This window comes from Gossypium raimondii, chromosome 12 (assembly GCF_025698545.1).
Source record: "Gossypium raimondii isolate GPD5lz chromosome 12, ASM2569854v1, whole genome shotgun sequence".
Lineage (NCBI taxonomy): Eukaryota > Viridiplantae > Streptophyta > Magnoliopsida > Malvales > Malvaceae > Gossypium > Gossypium raimondii.
In genome coordinates, this window is record NC_068576.1 from 19678050 (window position 1) to 19705285 (window position 27236).

The 27236-nt window shown below is 36.5% G+C and overlaps 2 protein-coding genes across 2 annotated transcripts; both read right to left on the reverse strand.

Annotated features, from left to right (window-relative positions):
* Positions 1-11166: 11166 nt before the first annotated feature.
* Positions 11167-11823, reverse strand: LOC105762037 (protein MAINTENANCE OF MERISTEMS-like). The gene has a single exon (XM_012579959.1). It carries the CDS (start codon positions 11821-11823, stop codon positions 11167-11169), a length of 657 nt encoding a protein of 218 aa, XP_012435413.1.
* A 7813-nt stretch (positions 11824-19636) lies between these two features.
* Positions 19637-26252, reverse strand: LOC128035464 (uncharacterized). The gene is made up of 7 exons (XM_052625210.1): positions 25697-26252; positions 24807-25447; positions 24498-24689; positions 24263-24354; positions 23903-24019; positions 23172-23466; positions 19637-19828 (listed from the first exon to the last, which is right to left on the reverse strand). The coding sequence occupies exons 1-7, from the start codon at positions 26250-26252 to the stop codon at positions 19637-19639; spliced, it is 2085 nt and encodes a 694-aa protein (XP_052481170.1).
* Between the last annotated feature and the right edge of the window lie 984 nt (positions 26253-27236).

Sequence of the window (27236 nt, forward strand, 5' to 3'; positions counted from 1 at the left end):
GTTAGTTACTAACGGTTAAGCTGTCAGTTGCTAGTTAGTTAGTAGTTAAGTTGTTAGCTGTTAGTCTGGTAAAGAAGGTAATAGCTAATAGCTCCTCTTAGGGTTTTCTATAAATATTGTATTGAAACGTTTCTGAAGAAAATATAATATAGTTGATGTATTGCATAGTTAAGCATGCATGTTTAATATTCTAATATGGTATCAGAGGTTCGCGTCAAGTTCTAGTCGTCTATAACGCATGGAACCGTTGTCGAGTCCTTCCGCTGCTCACTCAGCTGCTCCAACGATGGCGTCCACTCTTGCAAATAGTGTTCTTGACAGTAAGTTTTTCTCTACCAAGAAAATAAGTGTTCTTCTTGATGATTCCAATTATCTACTATGGCGGCAACAAGTTTTGCTAGCAGTTAAAGCTCACAAACTGCAACCATTTCTTGATCTCAACACAATACCGCCTCCTTCGGTGGTCACTGATGGTGAAGGGGTGCTGCAAGAAAATGCTGAATTTGACAAGTTTGAGCAGCAAGATAGCGCCCTTGCGTCGTGGCTCATGTCTTCGGTTAGTGCTGATGTTCTCCCTCATCTCATTGGCCTTGAAACTAGTGCACAGATTTGGAATTCTATTGTCTTTGCCTAACTGGGCACAACCTCAACCTGCCTGGGCAAATTCTTGCATGAGTCATCCTACACAGCATACGGTTCCAATCGCTGCTCCTGTTGCTTCTCCACAGGCTCTAATTGCTACACCTGACACTGTGGGAGATCCTGCTTGGTACCCTGACTCCGGGGCTACACATCATCTCACTCACTCAATAACATCTGCTGGTGAAAATCTGACGCACAACGGACCAGGTATGGTGTATGTAGGAAATGGTAGTGCTCTTCCTGTTATTTGTTCTGGTCAATCTTCTTTGTTCACTAAGGCTCGACCGCTTTATATGAAGTCGATTTTATATACTCCTGGTATCACTAAAAATTTGATGTCTGTATCTAAGTTCACCAGAGACAATCAGGTGATGTTTGAGTTCCTACCATCACAATGTCAGATACGTGATCTAAAGACAAAAGAAGTTCTTCTTCGAGGATCTGTGCAAGACGGTCTCTATAAGCTTCATTTACATAATGGCCTTAGACAGGTTTCATCAACAAACTCTGCACAGTGCTTTGCAACCAATGGTGCTACTCCTCTGAATGTATGGCACTCTAGACTAGGGCATCCCTGTAAAAATGTGTTGCTCAAAGCTTTACAGAGTTGTAATTTGTCATTTCATGAGAATAAAGAAAAGGTTGTCTGTGTTGCATGTCACCTTGGCAAGGAGCATAAACAACCGTTCTCTCCTTCGACTACTCACTATTCTGCTCCATTACAGTTAGTTGTTGCGGATGTTTGGGGACCAGCCCCAGTAACCTCCAATGGTTTCTGATACTATGTAATGTTTACTGATGCATGCACAAGATACTCCTGGATCTATTTTCTACACAAAAAGTCTGAGGTGTTGACTGTTTTTCCTCAGTTTCACAGACAGGTTGAGCGCAACCTTGGTGTTCAACTACGAACTATGCAAACAGATGGGGGTGGAGAATTTCAGGCACTAAGACCGTATCTCTCTCAGCATGGAATTACTCAACGCTTCTCCTGTCCGTATACTTCAGCCCAAAACGGTATTGTTGAACGCAAACACCGGCAAGTAGTTGAAATATGGCTGGCCATGCTTGCTCATGCTTCCATGCCAATGGCTTCCTGGAGTGATGCTTTTAGCTGTGCCATTTATCTTATTAACAGACTTCCAGCTGCTCCCCTCAACTTTGTCTCTCCCTTTGAAAAACTTCATCACACCAAGCCTAATTACAGTTTGCTCAAGACGTTTGGATGCCTGTGTTTTCCTAATCTCAGACTGTACAACACACACAAACTCCAATTTCGTTCCACTCCCTGTACTTTTGTTGGCTACTCTTTCACCCATAAAGGATACAAGTGTCTAGATGGCACTGGCCGAATATATGTCACTCGGCATGTTACTTTCCATGAAGACAGTTTTCCTTTCAAAACTCCTGCTACTCACCCTATCTCAACCAATAAAGGCCCAACAACTAGCTCAAAATTACTTGTTCTCCAGCCTAGCACTCAGAATTCTATCCCCTCTTCATTGACTACTACGTCAACAGTACCCATGTCAACCACTGCCCTTACACCTACTCATACTTTACCTGCCCAGCCTAGTATACAGTCCTCTTCCTCTATAGCCCCGCACCCTATATCTACATCATCTGTCCCATCACATCACCCACCACACATCACAACAACTTCTCTACCTATGTCACAAATACCACAAAACACTCATCCAATGCTTACACGCAGCAAAGCTGGAGTATTCAAGCCTAAAGCTTATTTAAGCAATGTGAGTGAAGTCACTGATGTTCCCGCTACTATTCATGAAGCTATGGCACACTCTGTCTGGCGTGATGCAGTTCATGCTGAACTAGCAGCCCTGGCTCACAACAACACCTGGAGTTTCTGTCCATTACCCTTGCATCGTCGCACAGTTGGATGTAAGTGGTTGTTTAAAATAAAAAAGAAGGCTGATGGCATGGTTGATCGATATAAAGCTCGACTGGTAGCCAAGGGGTATTCACAACATGCAGGGACAAACTTTCGGGACACCTTTAGTCCGGTAGTTCGAGCAGTGACCATTCGGACGGTTCTTGCTGTTGCCGTAATGAAGGGATGGCCACTTCGGCAAGTGGACGTGAACAACGCCTTCTTGAATGGAGAACTGTCTGAAGATATATTCATGAACCAGCCACCTGGTTTTGAAGTAACAGGACCCAACAATCAGAGGTTGGTATGCAAACTGAATAAAGCATTATATGGGTTGCGACAGGCGCCAAGGGCGTGGTTTCAAACTCTCAGACAGCTTATGGTCAGCAAACTGGGTTTTTATGGGTCCAAAGCCGATCCGTCACTGTTCATCTGCACTACTGAAAGTAGTCAACTTCTACTTATGGCATATGTTGATGATATTGTCCTCACAGGAAATTCGAATACAGACATTGATGGTGTGATAAGTCAGCTTCATAGTCAATTTGCTCTCAAAGACTTGGGATGCCTCAATTTTTTTCTTGGTATTGATGTGCAGTACACTGCTCAGGGGATGTGTCTTAGCCAGAAAAAATATGTACAAGAAATTATGTCTAAAACTGGTATGACGGGTGCTGCTCCTACTCCAACACCTATGGTAAGTTTTTCTAAGCTTACTAGCAATTCGGTTGAACAAAAGCCTGTTGATGGACAGCTTTATCGTAGCACCATTGGTATGCTTCAGTACCTTTGCATCACATGGCCTGATTTGGCTTTCTGTGTTAACAAACTCAGTCAGTATATGAATGCTCCTAACGAATCTCACTGGAAAGCCGTTAAACGGGTTCTGCGCTATCTGGTGGGCACCTTGGATCATGGGCTATTTTTTACACAGGGGCAATTTCAGCTGGTTTGCTACTCAGATGCTGACTGGGCATCTTCGGTTGAAGACAGACGCTCCACTACGGGGTACGTGGTGTATTTGGGGCCTAATCCAATAGCATGGTGTTCAAAGAAGCAGGTTGTGGTCTCCAGGTCGTCTTCTGAAGCTGAATACCGCAGCTTGGCAAACTGTGTCTCTGAGTTGATATGGGTTCAGCAGTTGTTACGGGAAATAGGTGTTTCGATGGAACAAACACCAGTGGTCTGGTGTGATAATACCTCCACAGTGTCTATGGCAGCAAACTCAACACATCATGCACGAGTCAAACATGTTGAGATAGACTATCATTTTGTTCGTGAAAAAGTTCTTGAAGGATTGCTTCAAGTCAACTATGTACCGTCAGCGCACCAAGTAGCAGATGTTCTTACAAAACCTGTTCCTCCCAAATATTTCTCTGGTTTTCGAGAAGCCCTTCGAGTCATAACAAGAAACTTAGTTCCAAAAAGTTCTGACAACGAGGAGAATGATAGAGTATATAGAAGATAGTTAGTTACTAACGGTTAAGCTGTCAGTTGCTAGTTAGTTAGTAGTTAAGTTGTTAGCTGTTAGTCTGGTAAAGAAGGTAATAGCTAATAGCTCCTCTTAGGGTTTTCTATAAATATTTATTGAAACGTTTCTGAAGAAAATATAATATAGTTGATGTATTGCACAGTTAAGCATGCATGTTTAATATTCTAATACTCGGGACCGAACTCCAACAAGATACAGTGCCTGACGAAAATCAATGCAAAAACAAAGTGATAAATGCACAAGAGTTCTTGTAAAGGGTTCTTACAAGTAGACAGATGTACTGGAAGAAGACGGTGAGGAAAACTGAAGCAAATCCATTAACACTAAGTGTCGCGACAAGTGGTGATTGGTAAGGTAGATAAAAGGAAATGTGGCTGACAATAAGGCTAAACGAAGAAAATAAATAGAAAGAACTTCAGAGAGAATTTTGAGAGTCAGAATATTAAAATATCAAAAAGTCTTTTTATCATTTGTGAAAAACCAACAGTGTTTTAAGAATATGGGTTGTAAAACTAGCAAGTAATGAGAATAATAATTAATATTTTTCATTTAGGAAGGCATTATGGTTCCTTTTATTATGGAAGGATTTTGTAGGTAATGGTAAATAATGAATAGTGAACAAGAATTTATTTATTTTTTTCTAAAATAACGGAGAACCACTTCATGTTACAAAAAAGGTTAAGAGTAAAATCACTTAACTACATTCATATTTGATCCAACAAGCCAAATTTTCTAGAACATCTCAAGAGTAAATATAACCTAAAAATTGTCATATTTTGAGGTTATTTCCCTTTCTTATACTTTGGTGAAGTAATATAATGGGAAACATCTCTTGAAGTGCAAGATGAAGATTGTTCCTGAATAAGAGTTTTCTAACCTGCTCCAAATATGAGTTATTCTCAATATAGTTATTTTAAACAATGGTGATATTTTGACTCTTCTAAAAAAACACAACTGTTTCAAATACAAGATATTCCAAATACAATGGTTATTTTGAATATAACTATTTCTAAAATGTCATTATTCTAAACAATAGATGTTTCAAACTTTAACTATTCTTTTTCAAATAACAACAACACAAGATGATAGTTATTCTACTTAAAGCCTTGAACATAGCTATCACTACAACAAAATTTACATTTATTGACAGAAGTTTATACTAACGGACGATATCGGTCGGCATAAGATGCTGGAATGTGAATTAGAATGAGATATACCGACGGATTTTTTAAATCTGTCTGTAAAAGTCCAGGTTACACTAACGGCATATTATGTTTCCGTTGCTAGGGTGAGATGAAAAGTACGCGCTCTCTGCTCTTCATTGGCGGTAGTGTTTTATATAAAAAAATAATTAGAATGAATTTAATTTTGATGTTTTCCCTAAATTCCTTTCCCGTCTTTTTTTCTACTCTTTCTTGTTTTTGTACATTCACGTACAGGGTTTTAACTTTTCCCCCAATTCTTTTCAAGGTATTTTTCCAGTCATCTTTTCAAAGTTATTTCTCATCTTAAATTTCATCTAATTTCTACCTATACTTACCAATTTCCACTAAATCCATACTGGGCAAGTTGAATGTAACATCTCAATGGCTTTTCAACCTCATCTTCTCCTCTGAAAGGCATGAGTGAAAAGCAATTTCGAAGTAGAAGGTAATGAATTTCGATTTTTTAAAACCTCGCTTAAGCTTTCTTTTCATTTTGTTTCCTTGAAAGTAGAAGGTAATAATTTTCGAAATAGAAGATTTGTTTTTTGTTCAACTTTTGTTTTCTTTGCTTAACAATAGATTCCTTCAAGAAGGGTATTCTTTTTTATAGAAGAAGGGTAAAATTAGTACACATTTATTTATGGTTAGTCTTCCCTCATCTTGTCGGGTGCCCCTAAGGACTCCATCTTCATGGATTTCTACAACTCATTTACCTTCATAGCTTTGGTTCTGTTCCTCTCCCTAGTCACCTTCAAGTTCTTATCTGCAAAACTGAGACAAAAATAGAGAAAGAACAAGTACCACCCCATTGCCAGCACGTTTGTTGACCAGCTCCTCAACTTCACAGCTTTAAATTTATTTTAATATTACAACTAGAAACTTGTAAGACAATAAATTTGGATAAAAAATTTACAAAGTTTGACAGTACTGATGGATTTTAGCTCTCTATGTAACACCCGATGCATTCTCCGGATCTGGGTATGGAACATCACAGGTTGACCCGATTTAAAAACACATCTATTTGCTTTTCTTTCTAGAAAAGTTTATAATCCATTTTAGTAGATATCCCCTATCTTCAGAGCGATATTCCTTTAGTTTAAGATCACTTTTATTCGTGAGTGCAAATTAAATAAAGATTCGTGCTTTAAGGATGCACGGAATAACCCTTTAGCAGTTATTTAATTAACATCAATGAATCATAAATATTGTTATGTGGTCAAGGTTTCCATTCAACATTGGATGTTTTCAAAATGTCATTCAATATACATAAAAATTTTGAACCGGCGGTTTCTAACAATAGGCCTAACCTCCAGCAAATACACGTTAACTCTGAAAATTAAGAAAGCTTACAAACGGCTACAGATATGGTCGTATCCCTTCGAGCACCATACTTAACCTAAGAACTTGAAAGGAAGAAAAAATTGGGTAAGTTCGTATGAAGTTAGTGAGTTCCTGGAAAAGACGATCCCATCTTAATTACTATTAGACAATAGGAAAAAAGGACTCAACTAGTTCTCCATATTTGGCGGATACATTACTCTAGCCTGCAGATCAACTAGTGGATGATACCACGAACTCAACTCAGCCTATTGGCAAACAACATCGATTTCTATACTCATGTATGACAATCACGGACACATCTACTCCAAGAATGTGCCACTTGTGTGAACTACCATTTATGACAGGTAAGCTTACTGTTCATGCTTTCATGCAACGTACAGTACCATATGCACCTTTTTTTTTACGTATTTTCTTCCTTGTGCTAGCTTTTGATTCCCGGTTACCGAAGAATCAAAATTTTCCTGTATCTTCAAATCTGCTCATCTAAGCTATATAACTTCACCTCCATATCCTCCTAACTCCTCTCCTTGTATGAACACATAAGTGTTCTCTCATAAAGTCGGATTTTCAGTATTCACAATTTGCATCCAAGTGACATATAGCTGTAGTTGCATAAAGTCACGGATGTGATTTGTTTCCCCAAAAATCACAGGGTTTGTAAAACATTATATTTATATATTTTAAAAGGGACAATAGCAAATTTTTCCCTCTACTTTAACAAATATTTCAATCCCATATCTTTTACTTTCAAAATATCTAGTGTCTATCAATGTATTTTAGATAATTGAATTTTCCATTATCCAAAAGCAGTTAAATTGCAACAGTTCAACAAAGCATCCACAAGATTTATAAAAGGAAAGACGATTATTTACAATTCAACCATTTCCAATTTGAACAAATGTGAATATTAACGGTATCAACATGATCAACCTACCTCCCCACTAATCTGATTTGTTTAGTCTTTTTAATCTTCTTCGAAATTGCATTTTTAGTAGAATGAGACTTGCCAAAGAATATGCCATTTTTTTCACACTAGATAAAACTGATATTAAGCATTCCAAATCATCTTCAAAACAGCAATAAAAAATTTGCCCCTTAAATTTGTATAAAGCCCAAACTAGTTCCTAATTCCAAGAACCCATAGCTCAATGTGTTGGAAAAATTCCGTGGCGTTATTCATAAAACCTAGCGATTATGTTAATAAATCTTTACTAAGTTAGCATACGTGCTCTAAGTTAGGCCATCCATTTATTTTTCAGCTTTCAACCAAAACAATTTTATCTATTATTCTTGAGCTCTGATCTATTAGGGTGTGGACTCTAATTTCACAAATTGATCACACAAAATGAAAACTTCTTTAATATTCAATGGAATAATATATTTTAAAAGGCTAGAAACCGAAAAGTTGAACTCCCTCAAAGTATAGAATTTATTTGGGAAAATAAATCAAACTAGATTTTGACATAGTATTCACTTAAGTGGTGTGTGTTTTACCTAGCCAATAGTCACTATATATAAAGAGAAAAAAATAAGAATCTCAATCGAACAAGGGTTAAATAAATAATATTATTTTAATAAAAAAATTCATGTATTCCCTATTACATAGGGGTTAAATAAACAATAGTCACTATATATGCCTCTTGTATTGGGTATTGATTATATGTGCCATTTGGTCTTTAAACCAGATCATAATTTTACCAACTCAATTGCTAAGTCAACTCTTGCGTATTGATTAATTGCTAAGTCATCTCTTGCGTATGGTAAAAAAACACATTCACTGTAAATAGTGATATATATTATTTATTTTTAATTCTTTGTTTTCATTCATTCATTCATCATATTGATTCAATTACAAACTATTTAGAGTTGTACCGAGTTAACAAATAGTTCGTGGATATATATAATTAGGGCTCAAATAATTTTAATTAAGTTTTAACTTTTCATTTATTAATTACAATATTACTTAATTATGGAATCACTTCACTACAGAATCATAACTAAATGTTCCTTATTATACACTATTACGAAAGTAAAATAAATTTGATGTAATAATCAAATGGTATGAATTTTGATTATGTGAACCTATTTTAAAACTTCACCTATTGCCTAGTGGTTTAAGTACATAATTGAAACAAGTCAATAACCAAGTACCGTAATTAAGCTTCCGATCAATGGTGTTTAATTAAGCTGAGGTTATTTCAATAAGTTAATGAGAAACCAAGCCAAGTGTTAAAGTTGATGGGATATTTCATTGGCGTATTTCTATATCTGGCTTATCAAAAAAAAAATATTTACAAAATTCAAGCATCTTCCATGTAGACATTGACTAGACATGACTTCCTTCCATAGGTACTGTGTACGAATTTTCGCTGTTTAAAATCAATCAAATAAATAGTAACTAAGCTTGTAAGCTAGCAAATTCCTGAATGACAGTAGCACAATCAAAAGCCGTGGGGCCATTGCTCCGTATTAGGTGTTTTACTTCTAAATTATACAATCAATCTTCCGATCAACGAGAATGGCGCATGTAAAAATAAAAGACTAGTTTAACAATGGCTGCTGCAATCAAAAGTCAGTATGAATCCATGATTTAATTCTTTTGACATGATATAGTTTAGGTTGTATTCGGTTGAATTGGATTTTTAGATAAAAAATAAATTGAATCATTTTATTCAATTATTCATTATCGAAATATCCAAAATTCATTAATTACGATTTGTTTTGGTAATTTTATCGAATTTGAGTTTTGTAAAAAAATAATATCACTTTATTTTGGGTCCAAAAATATTTAATAGAGTAATTCTTGATTTTTTCTCACAATAACCATAATACATGCTTTAGATACATCTATACATTTATAAAGGTGAATTAAATAATTTAATTAATATTGTAATAATCAATAAGAGTATTTAAAAATCATTTTAAGTTAAGCTAAGTATATAAATCATCAAAGTTGTTAATAAAATCTAATATATAAATCATCAAGATACCTAATGTTTTTGTGTCATTTTTAATTAGTTTAATTAGTTATAACTAAGTGATTACAAGTATGTCATATAATTGATTAAATTCAGTAACTATCAAACATATATAATTGTGAAAAGTTGTTTCTTTTATAAATAAAATATTATAAAATTTAATAAACTATTTTGGGTTTTTACAATAATATTATAAAAAACAAAATTTACCAAAATATTATAACTTTTTTTATTTACCAAAATATATAAAAAAATTTATTTACCAAAATATATAAAAAAACAAAAAAAATCAGATTGATGTGACAATTAACTGGTCACGCCAATGGTATTGGCGGCACCAAAGGTGCCAAAACCATTGGCGGCACCAATGGTGCCAATGCCATTGGCGGCACCAATGGTGCCATACTAATTGGCGGCACCACTCGTATTATAAATACGACCTCTGTCCAGCTGAAGAGAGAAAAATCAAAAGAAAAAAAGAAGAAGAGTTGGCGCGGAAAAGAAGAGAAAAAGAGGAGAAAAAGGAGGTATTTTTTTAAAAATAATTGATTATATTGTTGTTATTATTTTGTATATTTTATAGTATTTTTTGTTTTAGTTTAGTTATTAAGATTAATAAAACTCAAAATAATAGTATTAGTTAGTATTATTATTATTATTATTGTTGTTGTTGTTGTTGTTGTTGTTGTTGTTGTTATTAGTATTAAGATGTTATTAATGTATTAAGATGTAACTTAGTAATATTATTGTTAGCGAAAACTAGTATTATTATTATGGTTACTTATTATTTTTATTTACTGAAAATAAACTAGTTAGTAAAAACTAGTATTATTATTATAGTTAGTTAGTTAGTTATTATTTTAGTAAAATTAATAATTTTAGTGTGTATTATTTTGAGTATAAAATTATTAATATTATTTTGAGTATAAAATTAATAATTTTAGTGTGTATTATTTTGTGTATTATTTTGAGTATAATTTTTTTTAAGTAATTCAGTTACCGTTCGAGATTTTTTATGAGATTTTGTTTTTTTTATTTGACAGATTAAATATTGAAGATGGATGCTAAGTTTGTTGTATGCGTTTATTTCGATGGAGTCATATTGACAACAAGTGTTGGATGTGTATTTGAATGTCGGCAACAAATAGCAATGAGATTTAATAGAAATGTATCGTTCGATAAAATGAAGGCAATGATTAATGCAAAAATCCATAGACGTTGTGGGAGAAAAATTTTCTACAAGTTTCCAGTTTCGACAAATCCGGTCAAATTCGTCGAAATAGAACTTGTAGACGACAAAAACGTGGAGACAATGGTCGATCTCTACTGTGGGAATGGGAGTGAGAAGAATGCACTGATTCACTTATTTTCTGAGTTAGTCGGTATGGAGCAAAATGCATCTGATGAAGAAGACGGGGCTGAAGAACCGCGGATGGTGGCTCCAATATCATACATTGATAGTGAGTCAACTATGGGTGGGATCGGTATCGACCTGAATATTACAGCCGATGTTGACATGGTTGGTGGTGAAGAAGAAGGTGCCGGCGAAGAAGAAGGTGGTGGCATACCATATATATTATTCGGGACAAATAATGACAATTTGTAATATTTTTATCACCTGAGTGGCAGTGGATACAGATAGGGTTGGTGAGTAACGCGTGCCAAAAACGGCATCCGATAAAGCGCCCATGACTGTAGCAGTATGAGGCATCCGCCGATGTCTTTAACTTGCGGCTCTGTCGCCCGACAAAGCTCCCGGTACAGCGTCGCTAGAATGGCAGAACCCCAGCTGTATGATCTAGCAGTGGGGAAATCAGCTAGCAGGGGCAAGTATGACAAATGCACACTGTCGTCGTTTGCATCAGGCATGAGTACTGCCCCTATCATATGCATGATGTACGCTCGAGCAACGCACATCAGCTCACCTTCACTGGCGGTCGCTGATAATCCACATATTTTGGCTTTTAGCCATGTAAATTTTATGCCGGAAAAATATTTATCACCATCCTCTGGTGACTCTCCTAGGAGTTGATAGCAAACTGCAGCCGGATCGGTGAATGAAGATACTCCCGTTACGGGACTCCCGTCAATTGGGAGCCCAAGCTGCACTGCAACATCCTCTAAGGTCACCGTGCACTCCTCGCACGGAAAATGGAAAGTATGGGTCTTCGGACGCCACCGCTCCACTAGCGCAGATAGTAAATCAAACCGCAAGTCGGAGGACCAGATCAATGCTACTGACCCAAATCCGGCTAGCTCCAGGTACGGCATAAATCGTGCATCCGGAGCTATCTTTAAAGCACTGACACGGCCCCTTAATACTCGGAACGAGTCCTGATAGTGTAAAATTACAGAAAAATATTACGATAACATAATTTATTTGTATATCTGCGATATCGTTTTTAAATAAATAGAACTCCGATTAACAAATAATAAATCATATCGCGTTATTAGCCGCATCGATATGTGTCTAATATCGGTTCAGATCAATCGAGCCATTGCAAAGGCTCGCAAGTTGAAAAAAGTTAGTAAATAAATCTTACTTGACCATTTATTCGTATTTTTCTTCGCATTTTATTACTTTAAAAATATCATAATTTCTAATTTTATAATTTTACATTATTTCAATGCATAATGTTTGAAATTTATTACTCTAGTGTGTTATTTAAATTAATTTGGTGTAAAAATAACTCTTACCCCGCCCTTTGCTCGTATTATTTTCTCGATTTTTATTACTTTAAATAAAATTATATTATTCTCGTATTTTATTGTTTTATATTATTTCAGTACATTTTCTTTGAAATATTTTGTATTAATTATTTCTGAATTTTATAAAAGTTAGTAATACACTCTTACTTCTACCATTTGTTCGTATTTTTTCTCCGCATTTTATTACTTTAAAAATATCATAAACTTAGTCTTTTATAATTTTACATTATTTCAAAGGCATCATGTTTGAAATTTATTAATTTATTGTGTTAAGGGGAATAAAAGAAAATAATAAATAAGTAGGGATTAAAAGGTAATTAGCCACATATTTGTGCCGCCTTTTTCCCCTCCATCACCTTTTTTTTTCCTCTATTATTTTGGTAAATAAAGAAAAAGTTTATAAATTTTTGGTATTTTTTTGTAATATTTTGCTAAAAAGCATAATAAACCATTTCCCGCTTTTGGTCGTATTATTATTTTTCCGATTTTTATTACTTTATTGCTATATTATTTTCGTATTTATAATTTTATATTATTTCAAGACATTTTGTTTCACTTATTTATATAAATTATATTATTGATGTTTTTAAAAAAGTAATACACTCTTACTTCGCCATTTCTTCGTATTTTTTATCCGTATTTTATTTTTTAAAAATATCGTAATTTTTATTTTATAATTTTACATTATTTCAATTTATTATGTTTGAAATCTATTACATGTGCATTTTCACATTTTTCCGCATTTTATTATTTTCGATAAATATACAATTCCGTTTTTCTTTTCGTATTTTATGTTTTCTTAAACATACTTCTTTGTCATTTTACTTTTAATGCTATTTTCCTAAAATTTTAATTTCAAATTTCTAAATAAATTTCATAAAAAAATCGCTAATCAACATACAATGTACATACCATTATTTTTTCTTTCTAAACATATTTCATAAAATATATATGCTAAATAAAATAATAAAATAACTATAATGAAATAACATAAATTTTAAATACACAAATATTACAAAAATTTAAATTTATAAATAAAATTACCTTTTTTTCTTTTTTCCTTCCTTCCCTCTTCTTCTTCTTCTTTTTTTTCTTCTCCTTTCCTTTCTTTCCTTCTTTCTTTCTTTTTCTTCTCTTTTCCTTCTCTTCTTCTTCTTTCTTTCTTTTTTTTCTCTTCTCCTTTCCCTTTCTTTCCTTCTTTTTCTTTCTTCCCTCTCCTTTCTTCCTTTCTTTCTCTCTTTCTTTCTTTCTTTCCTCTCTTCCCCCCCACCACCGACCCCCCCATTATTAACTGGTGCCGCCAATGGTATTGGCACCATTGGTGCCGCCAATCCCATTGGCGTGACCAGTTAATTGTCACATCGATCTGATTTTTGTTTTGCAGATTTTTTTTGGTTTTTTTATATATTTTGGTAAATAAAAAAAATTATATATTTTGGTAAATAAAAAAAGTTATAATATTTTGGTAAATTTTATTTTTTATAATATTATTGTAAAAACCCAACTATTTTCCTAAAATTAGAATTATGCTTATAATTATTATATAAAAATAATTCACTTACTCTAATATAAAACTATATTTTATAATCTTTTTATGAAATATTTTCATAAACTTTACTTTTTGTATGATCGTATCTAGCTATTAATGTTAATAATAATAATAATAATAATAATAATAATAATAATAATAATAATAATTTATATATAAAATTTAAAAATCTAAAATCTAAAATACGATAATTTATATATAAAATTTAAAAATCTAGAAGCTCGAAGGGGTGACTACTGTCACGGAATTAGGATTTTTGCCTCACAATCCGTGTGGCCTTAGGCAGTTTCTTGCTTCAAAAACGCCTAAGTCAGCCTAACTCCCACGATTTGAGGATTCAATAGAATTCCCCTTTGAAAACCAACACAAACGAAAGCAACTCAAAGATCAAGCAAAGATGAACGAAGAACGCAATAAGAACAAGCCACGAAATATCAAGAACACAAGAGAGAATAATGTTTGAGTGAATACTCTCAAGAACTCTTATTATTCCTCAAAACTCAAGTGCTTTATAATGAGGGGAGAGGCCTCTATTTATAGTAGAACCTCTCCAAATCCAACGGTACATATCAAGTACATGAATGGCTAAGATCGAATGGTATCTACAAATCAAATCTCTAATATTACAAAATCATATCTTCTAAGATTACATATCAAATCTACGATTGTATATCCTCGAAGATTATGTTTCCATATGTGACGAGCTTGTAGATGGGCCTTCAATCTCTTCAAGCAATGGGTCAGTCCGATCAGGTCAAATGACCTCCTTCCCACTTGATGGATCACACGAATGTGTCATGGTTGCGGGCTCCCATGCGCAACCCATGACATTCTCCCCCACCGAATCTAGCGACGTCCTCGTCGCGTCCTCCGCATGGTAACGGTCTATCTTATCTTGAAATTGCTACAAGGCTTCAGCGGGTTCCCAACCTGTCTCACTATTGGGGAATCCCTTCCATCGGACTAGGTATTCATGCTGCGGTCGATAGTACTTCCGTCTGATCACACGATCCCCCTCTATGTTCTCAAATTCTCTATCATAGGCGGTTTTTACCCCCATCGGTACTCGTTTGGACTTGTTTCGTTCTGGGTCTTCTCCATCTTCATGGAATGGCTTAAGCATACTCACATGAAACACTGGATGAAGTTTGAGTTTTTCAGACAACTCAAGCTTGTAGGCCACCTTGCCTACCTTCTTCACAACTCGGAACGGCCCCTCATAACGTTAAACAAGCCCTTTATGCAACCCATTGTGCCGTAAAATCAGGTGTAGTTTAGCAAGGACGAAGTCACCAACCTGATATTGCACATCCCTTCGGTTCTGATTCGCCCACTTCTTATTGTGTTTACTCGCTTTGTGAAGACAAGCTCTAGCCAAATCGTTTTGCTCTTGCCAATCTCTCGCAAATCGATAGGCTGCCGGATTCGGTCCCCTATAACGAGTCGCAATAGCATTGGGTGTAAGTGGCTGTTGTCCTGTCACTATCTCGAATGGACTCTGGTTTGTCGCCCCACTTCTTTGCAAATTGTAAGAAAACTGAGCCACATCCAGCAACTTTGGCCAGTCCCTTTGTGTGGCACCCACATAGTGCCGAAGATACATCTCCAACAACGCATTCACTCGTTCAGTTTGCCCATCGGTTTGTGGATGCATGCTGGTTGAAAAGTTCAAGTTCGAGCTCATTAACTTGAACAACTCTGTCCAGAATTGTCCCGTGAATCGCCCATCTCGATCGCTGATGATAGATTGTGGCACTCCCCAATACTTCACCACATGTCTAAGAAACAAGCGAGCAGCCTCCTCAGCAGGACACTCCTTGGTTGCGGGGATAAAAGTTGCATACTTTGAAAACCTGTCCACCACAACAAAAATGCTTGCAAATCCATCAGATTTAGGCAAACCTACAATAAACTCCATGGATAAACTCTCCCATGGGCGCTCCGGAATAGGTAAAGGCTGTAGCAACCCAGCAGGAGCCTTCAACTCGATTTTATCTTGTTGGCACACCAAACAAGTTTTCACGTAAATCTCCACATCGTCACTCATGTGGGGCCAATAAAATCGATCCTCCAAGAGAGCCAAAGTGCGGTGCATGCCCGGATAACCAGCCCATCTTGAATCATGACATTCCTTCATGACTTTTTTCGTAAGTTCCCATGTTGGGGTACATATAGACGTTGTCCTTGAGTGTATAGTAATTCTCCCTCGAGCCAAAATCGCCTCATTTTTCCCTCCTTGGTAAGCTCAATCAAATTTTTGGCCGTGGAATCGTGGGACAACCCTTCTTGAATGCGCTCCAATAAGGGACTATTGGGTTGGCTTATCGTTGCAAATTCCATCTTTCGGCTAAGCGCATCAGCCACAATGTTGGAACTCCCCGGCTTGTACTCTATGCTAAAATCAAACTCCGCTAGGAAAACCTGCCAACGAGCCTGTTTGGGGGACAACTTTTTCTGGGTTAGGAAATAACTATTTGCAACATTATCAGTGAATACCACAAACCTGGAACCCAACAAATAGTGCCTCCATGTACGCAAACAATGCACCACAGCAGTCATCTCTTTTTCTTAGACCGTGTATCTCCGTTCCGTCTCATTCAACTTTCGACCCTCGAAAGCAATTGGATGCCCTTCTTGCATCAATACTCCCCCAATTGCATAGTCTGAAGCATCCGTACGTACCTCATATGCCTTTGAAAAGTCTGGTAAAGCAAGTACAGGTTCACTCACCATTGCTTGCTTTACTTGGTCGAAAGCTTTCCCACACCGAGAGTCCCAGACCCATACTTTACCATTTTTCAACAAGTCCGTCAAGGGTGCAGTGATCTTGGAGTAGCCTTCAATGAAACATCGATAGTAGTTTGCTAAACCAAGAAAGGACCGCAATTCCGTTACCTTGGTTGGTGGCTCCCAATCAGAAATTGCTCGGACTTTGCTTGCATCCATTCGGATAATGCCACATCCTACAATATGGCCAAGAAAAGGCACCTCTCGTTGGGCAAATGAACATTTTTCCTCTTTGACATACAGCTCATTTTCCCGTAGGACTTGGAACACCTCCCTCAAATGTCCAACGTGCTCCTCAAGCGTCTTACTATACACCACAATGTCGTCAAGATAAACAACCACAAAGCGATCTAAGAAAGGTTGTAATACCTTATTCATTAGGGTGCAAAATGTTGCCGGAGCATTTGTCAACCCGAACGGCATCACCAAGAATTCAAAAGACCCATACCGAGTCACACAGGCTGTTTTGGGCTCATCCCCATCGGCTACTCTCACTTGGTAGTACCCCGATCGCAAATCCAACTTAGTAAACCATCTAGCGCTACCAAGTTGATCGAACAAATCTGCAATAAGAGGAATGGGATACCTTTTCTTCACAGTGATCTTGTTTAAGGCCCTATAGTCAATGCACAATCTTAAGGACCCATCATGCTTCCTTTGGAATAACACTGGCGCACCAAATGGGGCTTTGGAAGGTTTAATGAACCCAGCATCTAGAAGTTCCCTTAACTGCTTCCACAATTCCTCCAACTCAAGCGGAGACATTTGATATGGTGCCCTTGCTGGCGGCTCAGTATTAGGCAACAACTCAATCTTGTGATCCACCTCCCTCTTCGGTGGCAATGTCTTGGGCAACTCCGTGGGCATTACATCTTGAAAAGACTGCAACAGCTACTTCACTTCCTTTGGAATTTCCCCCTTGAATTTCTCATCCACATTGTCCCTTAAGGTGGCTAAATAGGAGACTTCGTTTCTACGTACTCCTTTGGCAAATTGGATTGCCGACAATGTTTTGCCTTCCATGTTTCCCTTTCTTTTCATTCGCACTATATATCGATGGTTCGAATCAGAGATCGTCATTTAATTCTCGGAAGAATGAATATCCGCATTAAGTCGGTCAAGCAAACTCAATCCTACCACAAAATCATAATCATCAAGTGGGATTACCTTAATGGTTGCCTTGCCTGTCCACTCGCCAAGTTTGAGTTCCACCCATTTAGCCACACCCGTTATGGGAATACTTTCTGAGTTCACCGTTTTGAGTCGACCTGAATCTTCCTCCACTTTGAGACCGAGTTCCTTTGCCATCTCTTTGGATATGAACAAATCGGATGCGCCAGTATCAACAAGGGCATTCAATTTCTTGTCTGCCACGATGATATCCATAAACATCAGCCCATTACTTGCCTTGTCTTCAACACCACTCAATATTGCGCTAAGACTTTTGGTGTCATGATCGCCCTCTTCGCGTGCTTCCATAGCTTTGAAAGCGGCCCTCTTTGGACAAGCACTAAACCTGTGTGGACCTTGACAAAGATAGTATCTCATTGGCCCTTTCTTATCCCATAGTCTACCATCATTAGTCCTTGGGGCTTCGCCATTCCTTTCGGTTTGCTCTTTGTCTCCCCCACCATTGCCTTTGGGTCTTGGCTTGGGCTTGGAAGCGTCACTATTGTCAAACTTCCTCCCACCAACTTCGTAAAAGTTTTCTGCCTCAACCATGGCTACAGTCAAATCAGTGATACCTAGGCGACGCAACTTTTTCTTAGCCCACATTTTTAGCCCATCCTCAAACCAATAAAATGCTTTCTTCTCATTCAAATCGGAGATCTAAAGCATCAGTTCACTAAACTCACGCACATAATCTCGAACGGTGCTTTGTTGCGTAAGCCGGCGTAACTTAGCACGAGCCTCCTTTTCAGCATGTTGCGGATAAAACTGCTTCTTTAACTCTCCTTGGAACTCCTCCCAAGTCCCAATAGCCGTTCCTCCACGTTTCTCATCCGTGGAACTACTTCGCCACCACAAGAGAGCAACATCAGTAAAGTAAATCGAAGCAGTGCTTACCTTAGTGGCATCGTCCTCAATGCCCATTGCTCGAAAATATTACTCCAATTCCCATAGGAAGTTGTCCACTTCTCTCGCAGACCTAGCCCCCTTGAACTTCTCAGGTTTTGGAACATCAACATGACGTTGCTTCGGTCCTGAAGCCAACATCCCATTTCCAATAGCGGCTTTACAGATTGTGAGCTCCCCCTTAAGCTCAGCAATCTCTTCTTTCATGGTAGTCACCAGGGCCTCAAGAGCTTCGTCCTTTACCGTCAACTTGTCCAAAGTGGACCTAAGAGTATCCAGCACGAATTCCTTGCTGTCTTCCCTCAGTTCCTCCATACGGGTCAGAACTACTTCGAGTGTCTCCCTCATGTCACCAACAGACTCCTCGAGATTGACTACTCAATTTTCCAAGCTCGACAACATGTCCCTCGATCGACTAGCCTTTCTAGCCCTCCCACGGGTCTCCATTCGCTCATTCTCACCAACTTCTCTCGACATCCTTTAATAGTGCTTTCGAAAAACTTGGCTCGGATACCAACTATCACGGACTTAGGATTTTTGCCTCACAATCCGTGCGGCCTTAGGTATTTTCTTGCTTCAAAAACACCTAAGTCAGCCTAACTCCCACAATTTGAGGATTCAATAGAATTCCCCTTTGAAAACCAACACAAATGAAAGCAACTCAAAGATCAAGCAAAGATGAACGAAGAACGCAATAAGAACAAGCCACGAAATATCAAGAACACAGGACAGAATAATGTTTGAGTGAATACTCTCAAGAACTCTTATTATTCCTCAAAACTCAAGTGCTTTACAATGAGGGGAGAGGCCTCTATTTATAGTAGAGCCTCCCAAAATCCAACGGTACAGATCAAGTACATGAATGGCTAAGATCGAATGGTATCTACAAATCAAATCTCTAAGATTACAAAATCATATCTTCTAAGATTACATATCAAATATACGATTGTATATCCTCGAAGATTATGTTTCCATATGTGACGAGCTTGTAGATGGGCCTTCAATCTCTTCAAGCAATGGGTCAGTCCGATCAGGCCAAATGACCTCCTTCCCACTTGATGGATCACACGAATGTGTCATGGTTGCGGCCTCCCACGCGCAACCCATGACACTACCACCTGGATCCATCCGCTTCAGTTTCAGGCTCTGAACTAACTATGCAAACGTCAAAAAAAAATCCCTCTTTTGGCACTAACAGGATTTGAGATACAAAGTTTAAATTCTAATCTAAAATTGATATAGCAATGCTATAGGCAGTTCATCTCTGCATCAAGCAGCGGAGCTTTCATCTACGGAACAATCATGATTTTTTAAACTGCCAAGGCTAATTAAATTTTCAATCTCTTTATTATCTTTGACTTTGGGTATCAAGAAACCACAAAAGCTTGGTAAAAGCAACATGGAATGTCCTTTACTAGGAGAACAATTGTGTCAAGATACTTTAATAAGAAATAGGTAGATTAATTTTTGCACGTTAGATTAAAAATTAAATTGATTCTTTCTGTTAAAAATTTTATCTATTTGCGCTATTAAAAATTGGTATGATTGACGGAATAACTAAACAGTGACATGTGACTTGCTACGTATATGTCATATTGATGTATATGGATCAACTTTTAACAACATAAATAGATAAAAATTTTAATAGAACTAATTTAGTCTTTGATTTAATGTACAATAATTAATTTATCTATTTTTTTGAATAGAGAGTAAAATATAATCTGACTTTTAATACGATAACCTTCATGGTAGTTTTACCCAAACTTCATTCACTAAATTTGGTATTTCAAGAGGCAAGCTCTCCCTACATGTTGCATCAAATTTAAGTAAACATATGGATAATCCCAGGCTGACAAATAACATTCCCTGAGGTCATCAAAAACCTAAATATTTTCTAAAAGCTTCAATGTTGTATCAAATAGAAGTAGATAGGGGTGAGCATTCGATCGAATCGAATCGAATCGAAAATTTTTGAGTTAATCGAGTTTTCGAATCTCATTTTATCATCCTAACTTTATTTGAAGTTTTCTCGAATCGAGTCGAGTGAGATGGAATTCGAATCGAATCGAATCGAATATATTTGTTCGAGTTAAATTTAAAAAAAATAATTTTGGGTCATTGTAACCATTGTCACCCATCGTAATAAAATTTATCCACCTTAATCAAAATTTTTATTAACTTTCATCACTTCATAAATTATTTATTAATTTTTATATATTGGTTAGCTTCTTTGCTTGCATAATTGTTTCAATTATCTTGATTCTTGTCACTATGTATTTTAGAATTAAAAATATATTAAATGTAAAAATATGACTAAACAATTCAATAATATAAATGTAAAAATAAAATGTGAAATTGATACCAATATAAAATTTTAACACGAATATTTTATGGCATAATTAATAATTCAATTTTAATATAAATATTCAATATGACTAAACAATTCAATAATATAAATAATATAAAATGTGAAATTTAATTTAATAATATAAATAGTATATATAAATAAAATTATTACTATTTATGTTTAGTGATTTTTTGGATAATTTTGATTTTTATTTGAGAGTAAAGGGTGAGAAGTAAAGTTTAGGGAAAAATAAAAGTTTTAGGGAATAAAAGTTTGAGGAAAGTAAATAGGGGAGTAAAATTTTGGAGGAAAATATTAAAAAATTGGAGGGGGAGGGTTTGGGATAGATGGGAGGTGGGATGGGAAGGAATAAAAGTTTTAGGGGAAAAGTGGGAGGGAGTAAAAATTTTGGGGCAAAATAAAAGGTTTTGAGGGTTTTTGGGAGTAAAATTTTGAGAAAAAATAAATGGGAGAGTAAAATTTTGGTGGGAAATGGATTTTGGGTAGATTGGGGGGTTGGGAGGGGATGGGAGGGGAGTAAAAGTTTTGAGGAAAAAGTAAAAAGGTTTGGGAGTTTGGGGTAAAAATGTAAAATATTATAGTTTGATATTCGAATTATTCGAGTTATTCGAATTCGAAAACCCAACTCGATTCGAACTCAAAATTCGAAAAAAAATTCGAGTTGATTCGATTAACTCGAATAACTCGATTCGTTTAACTCGAAATTTGATTTTTTTTTCGATTTTTTCGAGTCGAATCGAGCTTTGCTCACCCTTAGCAGTAGAGGTTTACATAGAACTTTTTTTTTAAGTAATAACTGGGATTTTATTAAATTGAAAATAAGAATAAAACTTAACAAAAATTGGACCCAAATAAAAGCCCAAATCAAAATGAATTCGTAAAGACTAGGCCTAAGAAAAAAAAACAAAAATAGAGAAGCTACCTAGGAGACTATCCAGATTCTAACAAACCAAAAATGAAAAGAAACAAACACAAATTAAAATAAAATAAATATTTCAAAAACCATCCCAGTCAAATCAAGAAACGTCTGGAAGCCATTAATTCTGATGACTAGTCATTTCCAATGCTCTAGAACATCATGTCGATAGCTATCCCCAAGATCTTTTAACTTTCTTTTGCTATCTACTTTCGTTACTTTCCTGCACATATCTCCTTCAATCTAGTTCCTTAAGCCAAGTTTTTGTCGAGGTAAACGCATAACCTTCCAGATTTTCTCCTCTCAGATAAGTATCTTCTTCTTTCTCGAGCGCGGTCTTTGCTAATCTATGAGCATGTGTATTCTCTGATCTGTGAATATACTGAAAAATAACTTCTTGAAAATCTGCTTTCTTCTTCTGAATATCTCTGATTATGGCTCTGATAACTGACTTGTCTTTTGAAGTTGCTTGACATTTTTTTTATAAATGTTTTTGAATCCCCCATAAGACAGACTGATTGGATACTAAGTGAACTCCCTAATTTTGCACCTTCCAGGCACGCATAAGCCTCTGCTGCGAAAGGTGAGGGGACGTTTCTGTGGATAACCGTCTTTAACACCATTAAGTTTCCCCTCAAATCCCACCCTACAAAACCTGTCGTTGAACTGAAGGTTCTACTGTCGAATGCTGCATCAAAATAGATTCTCATTCTTGGTATGCCCTTCTTATCTTTTATGACTTCTGTTTATACTATCGTTCTTTTTCAAGTTTTTTAAACCTTCAAATTCTGCCAAATGTCTTTGAATTTTTTGTGCTAATTCTTTTCCTATTGTGTTTCTTCTCTCGTGTACCAATTGATTTCTGGAGTACCACAACATCCATAAAGCGTAACAAAATAGCTGACACTGACCATTATTGCTTCTCTTGAAAACCCAGGTAAGCCACTCCCATATATTTTGATTCGTATTATTCATAACCCTTGAAAGATTTAACTGCATTCACGGAAGACATGGACACTTCTCTCAACTGCCGAATAGCATCGAGGACATCTATCATTGGTAGTAACCCTTCTGTACCTTAGATTAGCAAAAGTAGGTATAAAATCCCATTATATTCACCAGACTGTAAATGCAATTTTTGAGGGCAAATGTAGGCTCCAAAGTTTCTTGTAAAATTCTTTTAACTCGGTCTGTAATAAATAATCATTAGGAACCCGATTAGCATCTTGTAATAGTTTATAGGCACTGCGGACCGAGAACTCGCCGGAAAGTTCTCCTCTCCACACCTGAAAATCCTCATGCTCAAACTCTGTTAAGGGAATCTGCAATATTTTCCTAGCAATTTCTTCTTGAAAGGTACTGTTGACCACATCCATTTTCCATTTCCTACTAGATAAATCTATAAGATCTGAAACTGACTGTAGTTCGCTTTTGTTTGTTCTGTTTTGTGCACCAATTTTTTCGACCCCCTGAATCCAGTTATCTTCCCAAATAGAGATGATATCCCCTCTGCCCACCCTCCAGCTCAACCATTTTTAGAGAAGACCTTTTGCTTCCCATATACTCTTCCAGGTAAAAGAAGGTAAATTTCCCAATTCTGCAGATAGGAAACTATAAATGGAAAATATTTTGCTTTAAGGGCTTTGGCTAATAATGAATCTAGAAAATTAATGAGACGCCATCCTTGTTTAGCTAGTAACGCGATATTGAATTGGCTAAGATCTCGAAAACCTAAACCTCCACATTCCTTTAAAGAACAAAGATTTTCCCACATGCACCAATGAATTCCCTTTTTGCCTTTTCCTTTCTGCCACCAGAATTAGCAACAATGCTCTCCAATTCTTTACATAAAATTCTGGGTAGTAAGAAACATGCCATCGAATAAGTAGGAATAGCCTGAAGTATGGACTTTATAAAAACTTCTTTGCCTTCTTGAGATAAAAACCTGATACTCCAATTATCGATACACTTCTTGAAATGATCCTTCAGATTCTGAAAAGCTTCCTTTTTCTTTCGTCCCACCATATTTGGCAAACCCAAGTACCTCTCTGGATCATTCGACCTACGAACCCCAATAAATTGACAACCTGACTTCTGTCCTCTTCCGGCGTGTTTTTGCTAAAAAATACTATTGATTTTTCAAAATTTACGTTTTGCCCCGAGCAAGATTTATATTCTTCTAGTATGTCCTTGAAAATATTAGCGCATTTCCTTGTTGCTTCCCCAAATAATATGCAGTCATCAGCAAATAAAAGATGAGATATATGTGGTCCATTCCTGCTAATTTTGACTCCTTTTGAAATACCTCTCTTCATAGCCAATCTTAACAGACTCGATAAGCCCTCTCCGCACAAAAGAAATAAGAACGGACTTAGTGGGTCGCCTTGTCTTAAACCTCTGGTTGGCAAAAAATTAACTCCTCTAAACCCATTAATGATTACTGAATAGGAAACTGTAGATACTCATTTCATAATGGCTTTCACCCAGTTAAGGTCAAATCCCATCTTAACCATGATTTCTTCAATAAAACATCATTCAACCCTGTCATAAGCTTTGCTCATATCCAGTTTTACAGCCATAAAACCTTTTTTCCCCAGTCTCTTCAGCTTTAACTTATGCAGTACTTCATAAGCTAACAAAACATTGTCTGATATCAATTGCCCTAGTACAAAAGCGCTTTGAGCTTCATCAATACATTTCCCAATAACAATCCGAAGCCTATTAGTTATAACCTTTGCTATAATTTTATAAAGTACATTGCAAAGACTGATAGGCCTAAATTGCGACATATTTAAAAGGCACTCAACTTTGGGTATAAGCATTATATTTGTAAAATTAATTTGACTAACCTTCATTTCACCATTCAGCATTCGAAGACAATAAGATATGACGTCCTCTCCCACTATCTGCCAACATTTCTGGTAAAATGCTGCTGGAAAGCCATCTTCCCTTGGCGCCTTCGTTGGACCCATGTCAAAGACAACTTCTATAACTTCTTCCCTGGAATATGGAGCTGTAAGTCTTTGATTGTCTTCCTCATTAATACACCGTTCGACCCCTGATAATATATGATCATAATTCCCCCTTCTACCTGCCGAAAAAAGATTTTGAAAATAAGCTCGCGCCGTAACCTCAACATCCTGAAAAAACACCATCTCTTCTCCTTTTTCGTTCTTTAACTTGTGAATAAAGTTCCTCTTCTTTCGTTGTGAAGCTTGACTATGAAAGAATTTTGTATTTTTATCTCCAAACTTCAACCAATTTGTTCTGGCCCTTTGTTCCCAATAGCATTCATCTTTTTCAATCTCAAAATTTAAGCTTATTTTAGTATCAATCAGTTCAGCTAAAGCCATATCATCCATTTCAGCTACAACCAACTCTTCAAGCTTTGCAGTCAAAATTCTTTTAGATTTTTTCCTGTTAAATTGAATTCTTCTAGCCCATTCCTTCAAACCTTCTTTTAGTCTCTCCAGTCTCTGAAGTAATTCCCCTGAAGAGTTCTCCCACAAAAACTTGACCTCATTAATAAAAGATTCCTCCATTAGCCACCAGGCTTCAAATCTAAAATTACTATTCCAAGCTTGATCTTAATATTTCATTGTATCCAAAAGAAGAGGACAGTGATCTGAAAACGTATGAGCAAGATGTTGGACTTTCACCTCTGGAAATAACCCGATCCACTCTATGTTAGCAACTCCTCTATCAAGTCTTTATTAGATATTTGTCTCCGATAAATTACCTCTCTCCCAAGTGAACCAGTTGCCTTCATATCCAACGTCAAATAAATAACAATCTTCTAGCATTTTCCGAAATAACTCCATCCTTCTTTCATCTCTCGGTAGCCCTCCTTTCTTCTCAAATCCATACATGATTTCGTTAAAGTCGCCACACACCAACCATGGCAATACCTCACCACTTGCCAATCTCTTTAAAACTTCCCATGAATCGTATCTGTCTTGTACATAGGGGGAACCATAAAAGCCTATAAATCTCCATTTAGCTCCTTTTTCTTTATCTTCTATTGACACGCCAATATGTCTTTTAGAAAAACTACGCAGCATTATATCCATGTCGGTTCTCCATGCTAAGCATAATCCTCCTTTTGTGCCCTCAGCTTCAACCTCGATTCCATATAGAAAGCCACATCTTCTACGAACAATTTCTATCTGTTTTTTATTAAGTTTTGTCTCCATAAAGAAGACTATTTGGGGATTATTTTCCTTCAGTAAATACCGAAGTCTTCTAATCGTCCGTTGTCTCCCCAAACCACGGACGTTCCAGCTTAAAATTTTCATTGCTCCCGGTCGGCTAGCCTCTTGGTAGCCGCCGATGTTAAAAAGATAGTATCTTCCATCTCAACCCTATTTCGCTTTTTCCCCTCCTCCCCTACTAAAGTTGCATCTTCCGCATCATACTCCATATCTACTTTTCCTTGAAGGAATTCAAGTTTTTCCTTCCCTTGGCCAACAGATGGTCCTCCTCCTTCTAGATTAAACCTCAATATTGAATTAATGGAATTCATCTTTCTCCCTTTCAAATTTTCATCCCTAGGACTGAGCCCCGACGATCTGTTCCCCATCCAATCTCTTTCACTTTTACTTTCTCCCTCTTCTCGTAACCAAATACTATTCATTGCCAGAGCTCTACGAGATGGAGCACGTAAAGATAAATCCCAACCCATCTCAATGATCTCCTCCCCCATCATCATTTTTGCCTCACAGTAGGAATCATTATGCCCCAAACGGTCACAAAAAAAAACAAAACAACGTTAAGCGTTCATATTTAAACTTAACATACGAACAAAACCCACAACTCATAACCTGCTTTTTCCTTCTCAATGGTTTCCTAACATCAATCTGCACTCTAATCCTCATATAATTACGATTTTCCTTTCCTAGATTTGAAGCATCATACTCTAGGAAAACTCCAATAAAATTAACCTAATTGTATCGCTAAATTCTCTGAAAATAAACCAACTGGAACATCATGGACTTGTACCCAAAAGGGAACAAAAACTAGAGGTATTTTCAATGGATCTTCACCCCTCTTTAATTTGCACAAAATTAGTAAGTGGTTATTAAAGGTCCACGGTAGACCTTTTAAAACTCTCTCCATATCCATATAATGAAAAAACTTGAAAAGGTACCTTTTCTCTCCTAGATCTCTGATTTGCACCCCACAGACAGGATGCAATAAATTAGCCAGAGTGCTCTTCATGGCAGAAAAATTAATTATACTTGCTGTTAAGAAGCAACCCACAAGCTGATAATCTGTTACTC

What these genes read in the sequence shown, in the direction of transcription:
- LOC105762037 (XM_012579959.1), bottom strand. Translation starts at nt 11,823, where the DNA reads ATGCCGTACCTGGAGCTAGCCGGATTTGGGTCAGTAGCATTGATCTGG.
- LOC128035464 (XM_052625210.1), bottom strand. Translation starts at nt 26,252, where the DNA reads ATGAAAATTTTAAGCTGGAACGTCCGTGGTTTGGGGAGACAACGGACG. An exon ending in CTGGTTCACTTGGGAGAGAG is followed by an intron (nt 25,448 to 25,696) that starts GTAATTTATCGG and finishes AGAACTCTTCAG; the next exon opens with GGGAATTACTTCAGAGACTG. An exon ending in ATCGATAATTGGAGTATCAG is followed by an intron (nt 23,467 to 23,902) that starts GTTTTTATCTCA and finishes GAGGGTGGGCAG; the next exon opens with AGGGGATATCATCTCTATTT.